Source organism: Pristiophorus japonicus, chromosome 16 (assembly GCF_044704955.1).
Source record: "Pristiophorus japonicus isolate sPriJap1 chromosome 16, sPriJap1.hap1, whole genome shotgun sequence".
Taxonomy (NCBI): Eukaryota; Metazoa; Chordata; class Chondrichthyes; family Pristiophoridae; genus Pristiophorus; species Pristiophorus japonicus.
The window spans coordinates 3269451-3284922 of NC_091992.1; the positions used below are offsets into that span (position 1 = coordinate 3269451).

The 15472-nt window shown below is 46.8% G+C and overlaps 1 protein-coding gene across 1 annotated transcript in view; it reads left to right on the top strand.

The window, feature by feature from the left end:
• Nucleotides 1–15472, top strand: part of LOC139226900 (forkhead box protein N1-like) — a 73373-nt gene that overhangs the window by 845 nt on the left and 57056 nt on the right. The window contains exon 2 of the mRNA XM_070857994.1: nt 1777–1872. Coding sequence (XP_070714095.1) covers nt 1777–1872 — 96 coding nt within the window. The remainder of the gene's footprint in view (nt 1–1776; nt 1873–15472) is intronic.

Sequence of the window (15472 nt, forward strand, 5' to 3'; positions counted from 1 at the left end):
TGGGTAAAGAAGTTTCTCCTGAATTCCCCATTGGGTTTATTAGTGACTGTCTGATATTGATGGCCCCTAGTTCTGGTCTAGCCTGCAAGTGAAAACATCTCTATGTCTACCCTATCGAAGCCTTTCATAATCTTAAAGACCTCTATCGGGTCACCCCTCATCCGTCTCTTTTCCAGAGTAAAGAGCTCCCACCGGTTCCATCTTTCCTGATGGGTATAACCCTCTCAGTTCTGGTATCATCCTTGTAAATCTTTTTTGCACCTTCTCCAGTGCCTCTCTATCCTTTTTCTAATACGGAGACCAAAATTGTTCACAGTTAGAAACAAACCAAAAATATGTTTAATGAAGAATCAAAGACACATTGTGGTGCCCTGCAGGAGCATATCGAAATCACATTGCTAATTTTGCACCTAGCATTGTTTAATGGAACATGAGCTGTGGGCTGTGCTGCTAGCTTACATTTCATGCAGTCTGACTCTGTCTGTACAAAGTGGGTCATTTTGCCCTTGTGTGTAAGAGTGGGCACAGTGCAGGGTTGCAAACAATGTTCCCGCTAAGCTGAGTGGCCACTCAGCTCCCTGCCAGTGCCGTGCAGCCTGGGATCGGTTCTTCCAATGTTAAGAATGGGCTGCACACCCCCCTAAAATTAAGGGGAAACATTGGTTGCCAACCCGCTAGGATTGTCGCCAGAAATTAAAGATTATTCTCCAGGACACTACCTCGAGCAAAAACCTGGGAGAAAAATCAGAGGGAACGTTCAAAAAAGTTTTTATTTTTTATTTTTCATTCAACGCTTTTGTTTATTAGCTATAAAAATATCGGAGATCAGGAGAACAAGGCAGTTTGATTGACCGTCAAGCATCATCCAATCGGGTGACGAAGAGTCTATTTGCTCTCCGATTGGTGTGGGAAGACGCTGTGTCGCGAAGATGGGAGTGTCGGGCAGCCAATGGCGGGAGTGTGGGGGCGGGGCACCATGAGGATGGGTGTCAGGTGACCAATAGTGGGAGTGTGGGGGTGGGGCACTGTGAGGATGGGTGTGTCAGACGACCAATAGAAGTGTGGGGGCGGGGCACTGAGGATGGGTGCGCCAGGCGACCAATAGGAGTGTGGGGGCGAGGCACTGTGAGGATGGGTGTGTCAGGCGACCAATAGGAGTGTGGGGGCGGGGCACTGAGGATGGGTGGGCCAGGTGACCAATAGGAGTGTGGGGGCGAGGCACTGTGAGGATGGGTGTGTCAGGCGGCCAATGGCAGAAATGTGGGGGCGAGGTACCATGAGAATGGATGTGTCAGGTGACAAAAGTTGACCAAGTGTGGGGGCGGGGCCGTTGGAGCTAGATGTGATGACACCGCCAGGAATATGTCCAATCAGAGTTCGGAACTGTAGCACAGTGTTTGTCATGTTTAAAGTTGCCGATGAACTTTCAGATGAACCGTTAAACCAGGGCACCGGCTGCCGTCTCAGGTAGATGTAAAAGATCCCACAGCCATTATTTCAAAAAAGAGCAGGGGAGTTCACTAAAACATCCCGAAAACAAATGATCTGGTCATTATCACAGTGTTGTTTGTGGGAGCTTGCTGTGTGCAATTGGCTGCTGCGTTTCCCACATTACAACAGTGACTACACTCCAAAAGCACTTCATGAGCTGTGAAGCTTTGAGACGTCCCGCGGTGGTGAAAGTGCTGCAGAAATACAAGATCTTTCTTTGTATATGATAACTGGTTGGTTTTGTTCTGTGAATTTTTCTGAGATGTGGTTATATTTGTATTGCAGCATTGAGTAAGACTCAGAAAGAGTACAAGCATTCCTCGAGCAGCGGACAGGCATGGAATGCACCACAGCCCAGCGTCACTAAGCTCTCGGGCCAGGGTCAATGGTCTAGTGCCGAGGCAGATGGCATTCACCAACTGCAAATACAACCTGCAACAGGAACACATCATGGTCAACCCCCAGACAGGTGATTTCAGCTCGGTGTGGTAATCACCTGAACATGGCTGTGCCCAGCGCTTTCACTGTGGCTCCTGTCAATGATTCCTCTGACTCTGCATTGTGTTTGATGTTTCTGGTCCTACTCAATTTCATCATTGCTACTCTGCTCCTCTGAACTGTCTTCCGTGTTCCTCACCATGCCACATTCTCTTCCTCCCTTCATGCATCCTCACGCTGTTAGAATCAATGACCTGCTCCATTGGATTCTTTCCCAGGATCTCTGTAATGTGAAACTCCTCAGCTCCTTTGGACTTCCTTCTTCCTACAACCCACACGTTTTTACAAACCGAGCTCAGTGCTACTTGCTCTTTACCATGTCTTCTCTATTCCTCGGCCGTGATCGTGTCCTGCACAAAGAGGCTTGGCTCGTCACCTAGTTTTACTGGGGCTTCCTTGTGTTTATCATAAAGCTGGAGCCAGCTACTTACTCCCAGTTGTCTAAAGTTACATTAACTCTTTTTTCTGTCTATTATTTGGCGACATATTGAGTTTTATCATTCCATATGTTCTTGTACAGAATCTCAGAATCTCACAGCGCAAGAGGAGGCCATTCGGTGCATCATGCCTGTGCTAGCTCTTTTCCCACAAACCTCTACATTATTTCCCTTCAGGCATTTATCCAATTCTCTTTGGAAAGTTACTATTGAATCCCCTTCCATCACCCTTTCTGGCAATGTGTTCCAGATCACAACAGCTCGCTGCATAAAAAACAAATCTTTCCTGGTGCCTCCTTGCCTTAAATCTCTGTCCTCTGGTTACTGACCCTTCTGCCACTGGAAACTGTTTCTCCCTGATTTATTCTATCAAAACTGTTTATGATTTTGAACACCTCTATCAAAGCTCCTCTTAACCTTCTCTGCTTTAAGGAGAACAATCCCAGCTTCTCCAGTCTCTCCACATCACTGAAGTATTTGGATGTGCACTTGAAGTGCCGTAACCTACAGGGCTACGGACCGAGAGTTGGAAAGTGGGATTAGGTTGGGTAGCTCTTTGTCGGCCGGCACGGACACAATGGGCCGAATGGCTTCCTTCTGTGCTATAAATTTTTATGATTCTATGATTCTCCTCATCTGCGGAAACATTCCAATAAAACTCCTCTGCACCCTCTCTAAGGCCTTCACATCCTTCCTAAAGTGTGGTGCCCTGATTGAACACAATACTCCACTAACCAGTGTTTTATACAGGTTCAGCATAACCTCCTTGCCTTTGTACTCTATTCCTTTATTAATAAAGCCCAGGATGCTTTTTTAACAGCCTTCTCAACTTGTCCAACCACCTTCAAAAATTTGTGTACATACACACTCAGGTCGCTCTGTTCCCACACCCCATTTAAAATTGCACCATTTAGTTTATATTGCCTCTCCTCATTCTTTCTACCAAAATGCATCACTTCTCTGCGTTAAATTTCACCTGCCATGTGCCTGCCTGTTTTACCTGCCTGTCTCTGTCCTCCTGAAGTCTGTGACTATCCTCCTCACCGTTTACTACATTTCCAAGTTTCGTATCATTTTGAAACTTTGAAATGATGCCCTGTATACCCGAGTCTAGACACTTTAATATATATCAAACAGAGCAGTGGTCCTGATCGACTGCTGGGGAACATCACTATATACCTCCATCCAGTCTGGAATCCAAATCTTCACCAGTACTCTCTGCTTTCTGTCCCTTAGCCAATAGTATATCCATGCTGCCACTGTCCCTTTAATCCCATGGGCTTTAATTTTGCTATCAAATCTATTATGTGGTACTTTGTCAAACACCTTTCAAAAGTCCATATACACATCATCAAGCGCACTGCCCTCATCAACCCTCTCCGTTATTGTGTTTGAGGCCATTAATATTATTGGAAGTGAGGTTGCAAGGTTTGCTGTCCAGCTGGTTATATTTCCAGTACTTTTTTGCCAAATGTGGGTTGGCTCACCCGGAGCCAGTTTGAGATCACGCACTCATTGGCTCCTCGTTAAAACATCAGTGGTGCAATTTGAAAAAGCAGGAAGTGTTTTGACCAACATTCTCCCCTCGGGCAACACCAGCAGAAACAGATTAACCGGTCAAGGAATTAACGGCGGTTTGTGGGATTCGGCTGTGTTTTAAAGGCTGCTTCATTTACCTACATATTGAGTCACTGCACTTTCAAAGCGATTCCTTGTATGCGAAGTGATAGGATATAGATCATGTAGGTCGCTTGGCACCAATGGTTGAGGAGCTGGGTAATGAGTCAAATTTAGATGTTGAAACCTGTAGCAAGAGTGTGTAAAGCCCTCTGTTGGAGAGCTAGGGCAGGATGGGCAATATTGTGTTCACAACAATCATTCTGAGAAGGTTGATTTTCAGTAATTGAAGTGTGATTCGATGATTAGCAGATAAAAATGTTTTCTTAAGTTTCTTTAAAAGGAAAAGGCTTCTGTCTTTCCAACAACTCCTGGGCGGGGAAACACCTGCAAAATGTAATCCTTTGAAAATATAAAAGAGATTAATCACTATGATTTATCTGCTGTTAAAATGTCGTTTCTCAGGATGACACACTAGTAGCTCAGTTATCTGGCATGTTGATGGCCCCAATTCAGATTTCTCGCTATTAGTTAGAAAGGAAAGTGGCCAATGTTGCTTCCAGGGATTGATATGCAAATACAGGCTGTGTCGAGGCTTGTGCATGCTCCAGGGAAGCCAGGATTCACAGCGAAACCTGCCTCACCTCAATGGGACTCATAAATATTTTAATCAATATGGTTACAAGAATCACCTGACACAAATCCAAGAGTCTAGTTTTTCCACTGAGCACTCACCCTATTTGTATAATCTTCTCATTGACATATGACAAATGTTATCATATTGAAGTGCAGAGTCCAATGACTTTATACGGAGATACTGCCATTCTTCAATATCATCGCAGAGTAGAAGTTAATGACAGCAACATTATCATATAGGCTAATACTTCCATTAGAATAGCAGAGAGACACATTTTAGTACAAGCACTTGTATAATATCAGAATGGTCATTTCTACCCCACAGAGTGGTAAAGGGGAGGGGAAGCAGTGTGACAACTGGTTGCCTGTTCAATAGAGGGTGCACAATAAAAGTCACATACCTAACCCATCGAAAAGAAACAACACTAATATCAGCACCTTACTGGAAGTATCACTTGCAATGTGTTTTAAGCTGCTTATAGCAATGTAGTGGTGGGAGCCAGAATCAGGGCACGAGTGGATGTGTTCGGCTGTCATGTGCGATGTGGTTATTCTGCATTCGCGTTGATAGACAGAACATGATCATAGAAAAATTATGACACAGAAGGAGGCCATTCAGCCCATTGTGTCGATGCCGGTTGAAAAAGAGCTACCCAGCCTAATCCCACTTTCCAGCACTAGGTCCGTAGCCCTGTAGGTTACAGCACTTCAGGTGCACATCCAAGTATCTTTTAAATGTGGTGAGGGTTTCTGCCTCTACTGCCCTTTCAGGCAGTGAGTTCCAGACCCCCACCACCCTCTGGGTGAAAACATTTCCCCTCAAATCCCCTCTAAACCTTCTACCAACTACTTTAAATCTATGCCCCCTGATTATTGACCCTCTGCTAAGGGAAATAGGTCCTTCCTATCCACTCTATCTAGGCCCCTCATAATTTTATACACCTCAATTAAATCTCCCCTCAGCCTCCTCTGTTCCAAGGAAACCAACCCCAGCCTATCCAATCTTTCCTCATAGCTCAAGTTTTCCAGTCCTGGCAACATCCTCATAAATCTCTTCTGCACCTGTTCTCGTGCAAACACATCTTTCCTGTAATGTGGTGACCAGAACTGCACACAGTACTCTAGCTGTGGCCTAACTAGTGTTTTATACAGTTCAAGCATAACCTCCCTGCTCTTATATTCTATGCCTCGGCTTATGAAGGAAAGCATTCCATATGGCTTTTTTACTACTTTATCGATCTGTCCTGCTACCTTTAAAAGATCTGTGTACACTCCAAGGTCCCTCTGTTCCTCCACACCTCTCAGTACCCTCCCAATTATTGTGTATTCCCTTGCCTTGTTGCACCTCCCCAAATACATTACCTCACACTTTTCCGGATTGAATTCCATTTTCCACTTTTTTGCCCAACTGAGCAGTCCATCGATATCTTCCTGCAGCCTAAAGCTTTCCTCCTCATTGTCAACCACACGGCCAATTTTTGTATCATCTGCAAATTTCTTTATCATGCCCTCTACATTTAAGTCTAAATCACTGATATATACTACAAAAAGTAAGGGACTGAGTACTGAGCCCTGTGGAACCCCACTGGAAACAATCTTCCAGTCACAAAAACTCCTCTCAGCTTCCTCCCACTGAGCCAATTTTGGATCCAATTTGCCACTCTCCCTTGGATCCCATGGGCTTTTACTTTTTTGATCAACCTTCCATGTGGGACCTTGTCAATAGCCTTGCTAAAATCCATGTAAACTATATCCAAGGCACTGCCCTCATCGACCCTCCTTGTTACCTCCTCAAAGAATTCAATCAAGTTAGTCAGACATGACCTTCCCTCATCAAATCCGTGCTGACTGTCCTTGATTAATCTGTCTAAATGAAGGTTTATACTGTCCCTCAGAATTGATTCCAGTAATTTCCCACCACCGAGGTTAAACTAACCGGCCTGTAATTGCTCGGGTTATCCCTTCCTCCCTTTTTAACCAATGGTACATCGTTAACAGTTCCCCAATCCTCTGGCACCAGTCCTGTAGTCAGGGAGGGTTGAAAAATGGTGGTCAGAGCCTCCGCAATTTCCACCCTTGCTTCTTTTAGTAGCCTTGGATATATTTCATCCAATCCTGGTGATTTATCTACTTTCAAGGATGCTGAATCCCTTAATACTTCCTCTCATTATATTTACCCCGTCCAATATTTCACTATCTTCCTCCTGAACTTCAACATCAGCATCGTCCCCTGTTTGGTGAAAACAGCCGCAAAGTATTCATTTAGTACCTTACCCACATCCTCCGCCTGCACACACAGATCACCATGTTGGTCCCTAATAGTCCCTACTCTTCCTTAGTTATCCACTTGCTCTTTATGTAATTGTAAAACAGCTTTGGGTTTTCTTTGAGTCTACTTGCCAGTATTTTTTCACGCCCTCTTTTTGCTTTCCTAAATTCCTCCCCGCACTTTCTATAACTCTTCTAGACTTTCTGCAGTATTGAGCTCACGATATTCGATACAGGCTTCCCTTTTTTGCCTTATCTTACCCTGTATGTCATCCAGTGGACTCTAAATTTGGTAGTTCTACCCTTTTTCTTTGTGGGAACATGTTTACCCTGAACTCCATGTACCTCCCTCTTGAATGCCCCCCACTGCTCTGGCACTGATTTACCATCAACTAACTGTTTCCAGTCCACTTTTGCCAAATCACTTCTCAGCCTAGTAAAATTGGCCTTCCCCCAATTTACAACCCTTACTCCTATTTCTTCTTTGTCCTTATCCATAATTCTGCTAAAGCTAACTGAGTTATGATCACTACTACTCCTTCCACCTGCCCAGCTTCATTCTCTAACACTAAATCCAGAACCGCCCCCCTCTCTTGTTGGGCTTGCTATATATTGGCTAAAAATGATGTCCCTCGTTAGCAATCAAATAACACACCATCACTTTGGTTCGAACCATGGGATAGAATCTATTTCACATCAAATCATGTGATTTGATTTTGGAAGCTCCCTCGTCCTTAGTAGCACCACATGAAAAAAACGAATAAAACGACCCGCCCCCTCCATTAAATTCACCCGGGCAGATCATAGAGAATAGCACTGTGCGTCAGCGAGTCTTCCTCCAACGACACATCCATGTCTGGGGGTAACATGGATAATATAGATGATGCATAACACTCCGTACCGGTGTACTGTATATTGATTAACATACTAACATAATAAGCAAAACTTGCATGGAGACAGAAAGCGGTCAGTTCACTCTCTTCCTTCCAAAAGACTGTCCAGTTTGCAGTGTGTCCTGACTTATGTAAATCCCCTGAGGTGGAGCTCGGTCACTTTCTCTGGTCCCTGAAGGGAATCGAACAGAAACTGCGCTCTATCAATCAAACATTGCAAAGGGCATGGATCGGTGCGGGCCAGCTGCACGGCACACGTCACAGTCCCCATGGTACCGTCCCACGCAATCTTCCAGCACACAACAACAGCCATTTCTACATTAAACCAGATATCTGTCGTGCTGTTTTTTAATTAACTATTGGTGTTATCTACAGTTTATCTGACTCTCTTCTGCATGTCTGGCAGTCACTAAATGTCACTAAAAAGAAAGTCTAGCATTTCTACAGCGCCTGTCATGACCTTAGGACGTCCCAAAGCGCTTTACAGCCAATGAAGTACTTTTGGAGTATAGTCACTGTTGTAATGTAGGAAGCGCAGCAGCCAATTTGCGCACAGCAAGCTCCCACAAACAGCAATGTGATAATGACCAGATAATCTGTTTTAGTGATGTTGGTTGATGGATAAATATTGGCCCCAGGACACTGGGGAGAACTCCCCTGCTCTTCGAAATAGTGGCCATGGGATTTTTTACGTCCAACAGAGAGGGCAGATGGGACCTCAGCTTACTGTCTCATCTGAAAGATGTCACCTACGACAGTGCAGCACTCCCTCAGTACTGCCCCTCCGACCGTGTAGCACTCCCTCAGTACCGCCCCTCCAACAATGTAGCGCTCCCTCAGTACTGCCCCTCCGACTGTGCAGCACTCCCTCAGTACTGCCCCTCCAACAGTGCAGCGCTCCCTCAGTACTGCCCCTCTGACAGTGCCATGCTCCCTCAGTACTGCCCCTCCAACAGTGCAGCGCTCCCTCAGTACTGCCCCTCTGACAGTGCCATGCTCCCTCAGTACTGCCCCTCCAACAGTGCAGCGCTCCCTCAGTACTGCCCTTCGACAGTGCAGTGCTCCTTCAGTACTGTCCCTCAGACAGTGCAGCACTCCCTCAGTACTGCCTCTCTGACAGTGCAGTGTCCCTCAGTACTGCCCCTCAGACAGTGCAGCACTCCCTCAGTACTGCCCCTCTGACAGTGCAGTGTCCCTCAGTACTGCCCCTCAGACAGTGCAGCACTCCCTCAGCACTGCCCCTCCGTCAGTGCGGCACTCCCTCAGTACTGCCCCTCTGACAGTGCAGCACTCCCTCAGTACTGCCCCTCTGACAGTGCAGCGCTCTCAGTACTGCCTTTCAGACTGCAGCACTCCCTCAGCACTGCCCCTCCGTCAGTGCGGCACTCCCTCAGTACTGCCCCTCTGACAGTGCAGCACTCCCTCAGTACTGCCCCTTCGACAGTGCGGTGCTCCTTCAGTACTGTCCCTCAGACAGTGCAGCACTCCCTTAGTACTGCCTCTCCGACAGTGCAGTGTCCCTTAGTACTGCCCCTCAGACAGTGCAGCACTCTCTCAGTTACTGCCCCTCCGTCAGTGCGGCACTCTCTCAGTACTGCCCCTCCGACAGTGCAGCACTCTCTCAGTACTGCCCCTCTGACAGTGCAGCGCTCCCTCAGTACTGCCCCTCCGACAGTGCAGCTCTTCCTTAGTACTGCCCCTTCGACAGTGCAGCACTCCCTCGGTACTGCACTGGAGTGTCAGCCTGGATGTTTGTGCTCAGGTCTCTGGAGTGAGGCTTGAATCCATGACCTACTGACTCCACTGTCAGAGGGACAGTACTGAGAGAGAGGGCTGCTCACTGAGCCCCGGCTGGCACAGATTTCAGGGTGTGTGAAATTTGCATATTGTGCTTATTTGACATTGACAAATGCCTAGCAGCTACATAGGAAAGAACATTTTGAGCTAACTATGGAGTGAAGTACTAGTAATTACAGCATTAGCAGTGCCGTGAGCTATTTGAGGTGTATTGAGTATTGCACAAGAGGTACATCACCTAGTAGGATATTGAGACTAATATGTTAAATAATCTCGGGAAGAAAGACAAAGCTTATATTTATAATTGCATATCAATGTTCCCAGATTCAGCAGCTCTTCACAGCCAGAAAATTATTGCTGGAATTGCATCCACTATTGTTTTGTTGGAAATCATGGCAGCTTATTTATGCACAGCAAGAACTCACAAACAGCAAATTAGATGAATGTCCAGTTGTTTTGGTTTGGTGGAGGGGTGAATGTTGGCCAGTACAGCAGGAGAACTACCTGCTCTGCTTTGAATGGCAGCCATGGGATTTTTTTTCCCTGTCCACTTGAACAGGAGATAGGGCCTCAGATTAACGTCTCGTTAAGAAATGCCCCTCTCACAATGCAGCGATCCCTCAGTACTGCCCCTCCGATAGTGCAGCGCTCCCTCAGTACTGCCCCTCCGACAGTGCGGCGCTCCCTCAGTACTGCCCCTCCGACAGTGTGACACTCCCTCAGTACTGCCTCTCCGATAGTGCAGCGCTCCCTCAGTACTGCCCCTCCGACAGTGCGGTGCTCCCTCAGTACTGCCTCTCCGATGGTGCAGCGCTCCCTCAGTACTGCCCCTCCGACAGTGCGGCGCTCACTCAGTACTGCCCCTCCGACAGTGCGGCGCTCACTCAGTACTGCCCCTGCGACAGTGCGGTGCTCCCTCAGTACTGCCTCTCCGATGGTGCGGCGCTCCCTCAGTACCACCCCTCCGACAGTGTGGCGCTCCCTCAGTACCACCCCTCCGACAGTGCGGCGCTCCCTCAGTACCGCCCCTCCGACAGTGCGGCGCTCCCTCAGTACTGCCCCTCCGACAGTGTGACACTCCCTCAGTACTGTCCCTCCGACAGTGTGGCACTCCCTCAGTACTGCCCCCCGATAGTGCGGTGCTCCCTCAGTACTGCCCCTCCGACAGTGTGACTCTCCCTCAGTACTGCCCCTCCGATAGTGTGGTGCTTCCTCAGTACTAGGGAGTGTCAACCTAGTCTCTGGAGTGGGACTCAAACCCACAATCTTCTGACCCAGAGGCGAGAGAGATACCTGCTAAAACAAACGGGCATTCCATTAACAGTAGCACCAGTGACATTAGAAAAAAGGTTTCTTCAAATCTCTGGTCTTACGCATGGCTTTTAGTTTTGTATTCTGTCTCCTAGTTCTGTGATTACATAGAAACATAGAAACATAGAAAAATAGGTGCAGGAGTAGGCCATTCAGCCCTTCTAGCCTGCACCGCCATTCAATGAGTTCATGGCTGAACAGGAAACTTCAGTACCCCCTTCCTGCTTTCTCGCCATACCCTTTGATCCCCCTAGTAGTAAGGACTTCATCTAACTCCCTTTTGAATATATTTAGTGAATTGGCCCCGACCACTTTCTGTGGTAGAGAATTCCACAGGTTCACCACTCTCTGGGTGAAGAAGTCTCTCCTCATCTCGGTCCTAAATGGCTTACCTCTTATCTTTAGACTGTGACCCCTGGTTCTGGACCTCCCCAACATTGGGAACATTCTTCCTGCATCTAACCTGTCTAAACCCGTCAGAATTTTAAACGTTTCTATGAGGTCCCCTCTCATTCTTCTGAACTCCAGTGAATACAAGCCCAGTTGATCCAGTCTTTCTTGATAGGTCAGTCCCACCATCCCGGGAATCAGTCTGGTGAATCTTCGCTGCACTCCCTCAATAGCAAGAATGTCCTTCCTCAAGTTAGGAGACCAAAACTGTACACAATACTCAGGTGTGGCCTCACCAAGGCCCTGTACAACTGTAGCAACACCTCCCTGCCCCTGTACTCAAATCCCCTCGCTATGAAGGCCAACATGCCATTTGCTTTCTTAACCGCCTGCTGTACCTGCATGCCAACCTTCAATGACTGATGTACCATGACACCCAGGTCTCGTTGCACCTTCCCTTTTCCTAATCTGTCACCATTCAGATAATAGTCTGTCTCTCTGTTTTTATCACCAAAGTGGATAACCTCACATTTATCCACATTATACTTCATCTGCCATGCATTTGCCCACTCACCTAACCTATCCAAGTCACTCTGCAGCCTCATAGCATCCTCCTCGCAGCTCACACTGCCACCCAACTTAGTGTCATCCGTAAATTTGGAGATACTACATTTAATCCCCTCGTCTAAATCATTAATGTACAATGTAAACAGCTGGGGCCCCAGCACAGAACCTTGCGGTACCCCACTAGTCACTGCCTGCCAGTTTAACAAGTTAGTTACATCTACATTATTGAACCTTAACCACATTTTAATCTTGATTGGGGCGGACTGCAGCAAGGCAAGTAATTGATTTTCAGTGGTGAACACACAGCCATAGCTCCCGTGGACATCCCTGTTGCCTGGTGTCAAGTCAGTGTGTTTGATTGAGCAGTGACACCTTCACAAGTGAATGTAGGTATTTATTTATTAACTCTGTGGTATGGAAAGTCTGAAATTTTAGGTTATTTTCTACTGAAAGTTACAGTTTGATTATTCTGGCCTAAATAGGACATTAGTTGTTAGTTTGGAAGTAGAATCATAGAATGATACAGCACGGTTGTAGGCCATACGTGCCTGTGCCGGCTTTTTGAAAGAGCTGTCGAATCAATCCCACTCACCTGCTCTTTCCCCACTGCCCTGCAAATCTTTTCCCTTCCAGTGTTTATTCGATTCCCCCTTGAAAGTTGCGATTGAATCTGCTCCCACCGCCATTTCAGGCACCGCGTTCCCGATCACAACCACTCGCTGTGCAATTTTTTTTCCTCATGTCACTACTGATTCTTAAATCTGTGTCCTCTGGTTACCGACCCTTTGCTACTGGGAACAGTCTCTCCTTACTTACTCCATCAAAACCCCTCATAATTTTGAACACCTCTACCAAATCTCCCCTTAACCTTCTCTGCTCTAAGGGGAACAAACCCAATGTCTCCAGTCTCTCCACATCCCCAGTACCATTCTGGTCAATCTCCTCTGTACCCTCTAAGGCCACTTCCTAAAGTGTGGTGCCCAGAATTGGCCACAATACTCCAGCTGGGGCCGAACCCGTGTTTCATAAAGGTTCAGCATAACTTCCTTGCTTTTGCATTCTATGCCTTTGTTTATAAAACCAAGTATCCCATATGCTTTTTTGATAACCTTCTCACCTTGTCCTGGTACCTACAAAGATGTCTGTACATATTGGTACACAAATTGTTGTTTCAAAGAATCATAGAAATGTATGGGACAGAAGGAGGCCATTCAGCCCTTCAGCTGCGATTTCACTGACCTCAGCGGGTCCAGTGAGCCTGGGGTCAGTGATGGGTCCCGACCTCACTGCTGGCTCCAGCCCGCTGTCTAGAAGGATTTTACGTTGATTGGACTTGTTAAGCCCGCTCAGCACATTTCCCAGCCAATTGAAGGAAGCAAGTCTGGTGATGTCACTTGATGACACGTCATCAGCCGGTTTCCTTAAAGGACCATGTGCAAATTAATTTTAGTTGTGCTGTCCGTGTTCTGCAGCATTGAGGTGCTGCAAACACTGGCAGTCTGCACAGAGACACACGGCTGCACGCAGCTCTCCCATCACTCCCTCCAGATGCTTCTGGAGGGAGTCACAGCATGCAGGGAGGTTCTCTTCCCTTCCAATGGACGGAAGACACATCCCCAAGAGACCAACGCAGCCTGGTTGCACATTGCACAGGAGGGCACAAACAGGGATGTGGTCAGGAGGACCAGGCTGCAATGGTGCAAACCTTTCAATGATCCCAGTAGATAATGAAACGTTACTGCAAACCACTCAACCTTATCCTGCTGTGTCACTCATCACATCCCCTTCCCTACCCTACTCCTGCACATCCTTACTCACACCAACATACCTTGCACCTCCACCCATCCCTCTCTCTCTCTTTCTCTACATTATCACATCCCCATCTCATTAGCCACACCTCACACTCACCCTCCCGAGTCCAATCATACCAACTAACAACACACGGGTAGTTCAGGTGAAGTTTCTGTTAATGTGCTGTCAAACATCAAAATCTTTATTTTCAACACTTTTGTGTTCTTGGGCAGATCTGTGTGCACCTTTGGAAGTAGCTTAGTGAGTTGCAGTGAATGGTGAGATTCAACGGTACCCCCCCGCAATGGCGATGAGTGTGAAAAGAATGGCTTGGGCATTCTAAGGATGCTTTATGGTGTTGGTGTGCCGTGATGCCAACCTGGCACATCATTTGGCAGCCAGTTGTACAGCGTCAAGTGAAGTCAATCTGGCCTCCTGGGCAGCAATGTGGTTAGGTGCTGATGCTCTGTGTCCTGTGCAGCATTAGGTGATTGCGGAGAAGGTTGGTGTTGTTGTTGGTGCTGCTGATCTGCCTGGTGATGCTGGTGTTGGGGCTGATCATGGTGGGATTCTGAGGACCAAGGTGAGATAGTTTCAAGGGCACCTATGCTGATATAATAGATGGCAGGTGAACTTAAGATTATAGAAGTGATCTGTCAATGGTGAGAGCGGTTGTTCCAATGAGGTGCATTGGATAGAGACTATTCTCCAAACACTTGCAACCTGCATAAAGCTCACTCTGTCTTCAAATACAGTAAGCAGCAGCTTCTGAGCTTGGAAAGTGAACATCTGTGCAATGGGAGCTTTTATAGCACATTTGGAGCTGTCAAGTAAAGAAATGATTTCATGGTAACACAACCCCCGACCTCCTTACCTGATGTAATCCATGAGCTGCGTGGACCCTGTGGCTGACCTTATAAAATCGAACAGTGAGCTCAAAATATTTTTAAATGGCTGTTAGCAAGGTCATAATGAGCTGAATTGCCCCCCCTGTTGCTCAGTGCTGACAGATTCGATATTTGGGAAAGGTGCGTGGCGGTGGTTTGACTGTAGGGTCCTGACCCACTGTCAAAAACATTTTTTTCCCCACCCGACCCACCACCAATAGCACCCACTGACCCCCCCAAAAATTCCCCCCATTGTATCTGTGTCTATCTAGCTTTGTAGAGACAGTTGTTACCAACAGCAAATGTCATCGCCTTGAATGAACTTAAACATCTCTGGAAACTAGAAAGACGATTAATCGGAACGTCTCACTGTTGACTATACATTCCACATTTTCTTCACACTCATTCAAAAATAACTGGACAGCTCACAATCAATACTAAAGATCTGCGATTTACACTAAGAGTAGCTCTCGTCCATAAGTTGCAGTCATCATCAACTTGGTTTCACATCTCTGCAGCTTAAAAGGTTCGGAACTGTGAGGACACCAACTGTAACCAAGATGGGAACTGTCACACAGCCCGTGGTGTTGTTGCTGTTCCCCAGGTGTTATACCTGGCTGCTGAAAGAATTTGAGCAATGTTGCATCAGTATAAATGATAACTTGACCCCACCACTCGGTTTGTCGTCTTCTGCAACATTTTAAGCAATACAAACTTCAGTTATGAGGTGAGGTTGGAAAAGGTAGGACTGTTCTCCTTGGAACAAAGGTAGTTAAGAGCTGACCTATTAGATGATGAGAGGTTTTTATGGAGTAGAGAGAGAAAAACGATTCCCTCGGGTGAGTGGACCAATAACCAGAGGCCATAGATTTCAAATCATTGGCAAAAG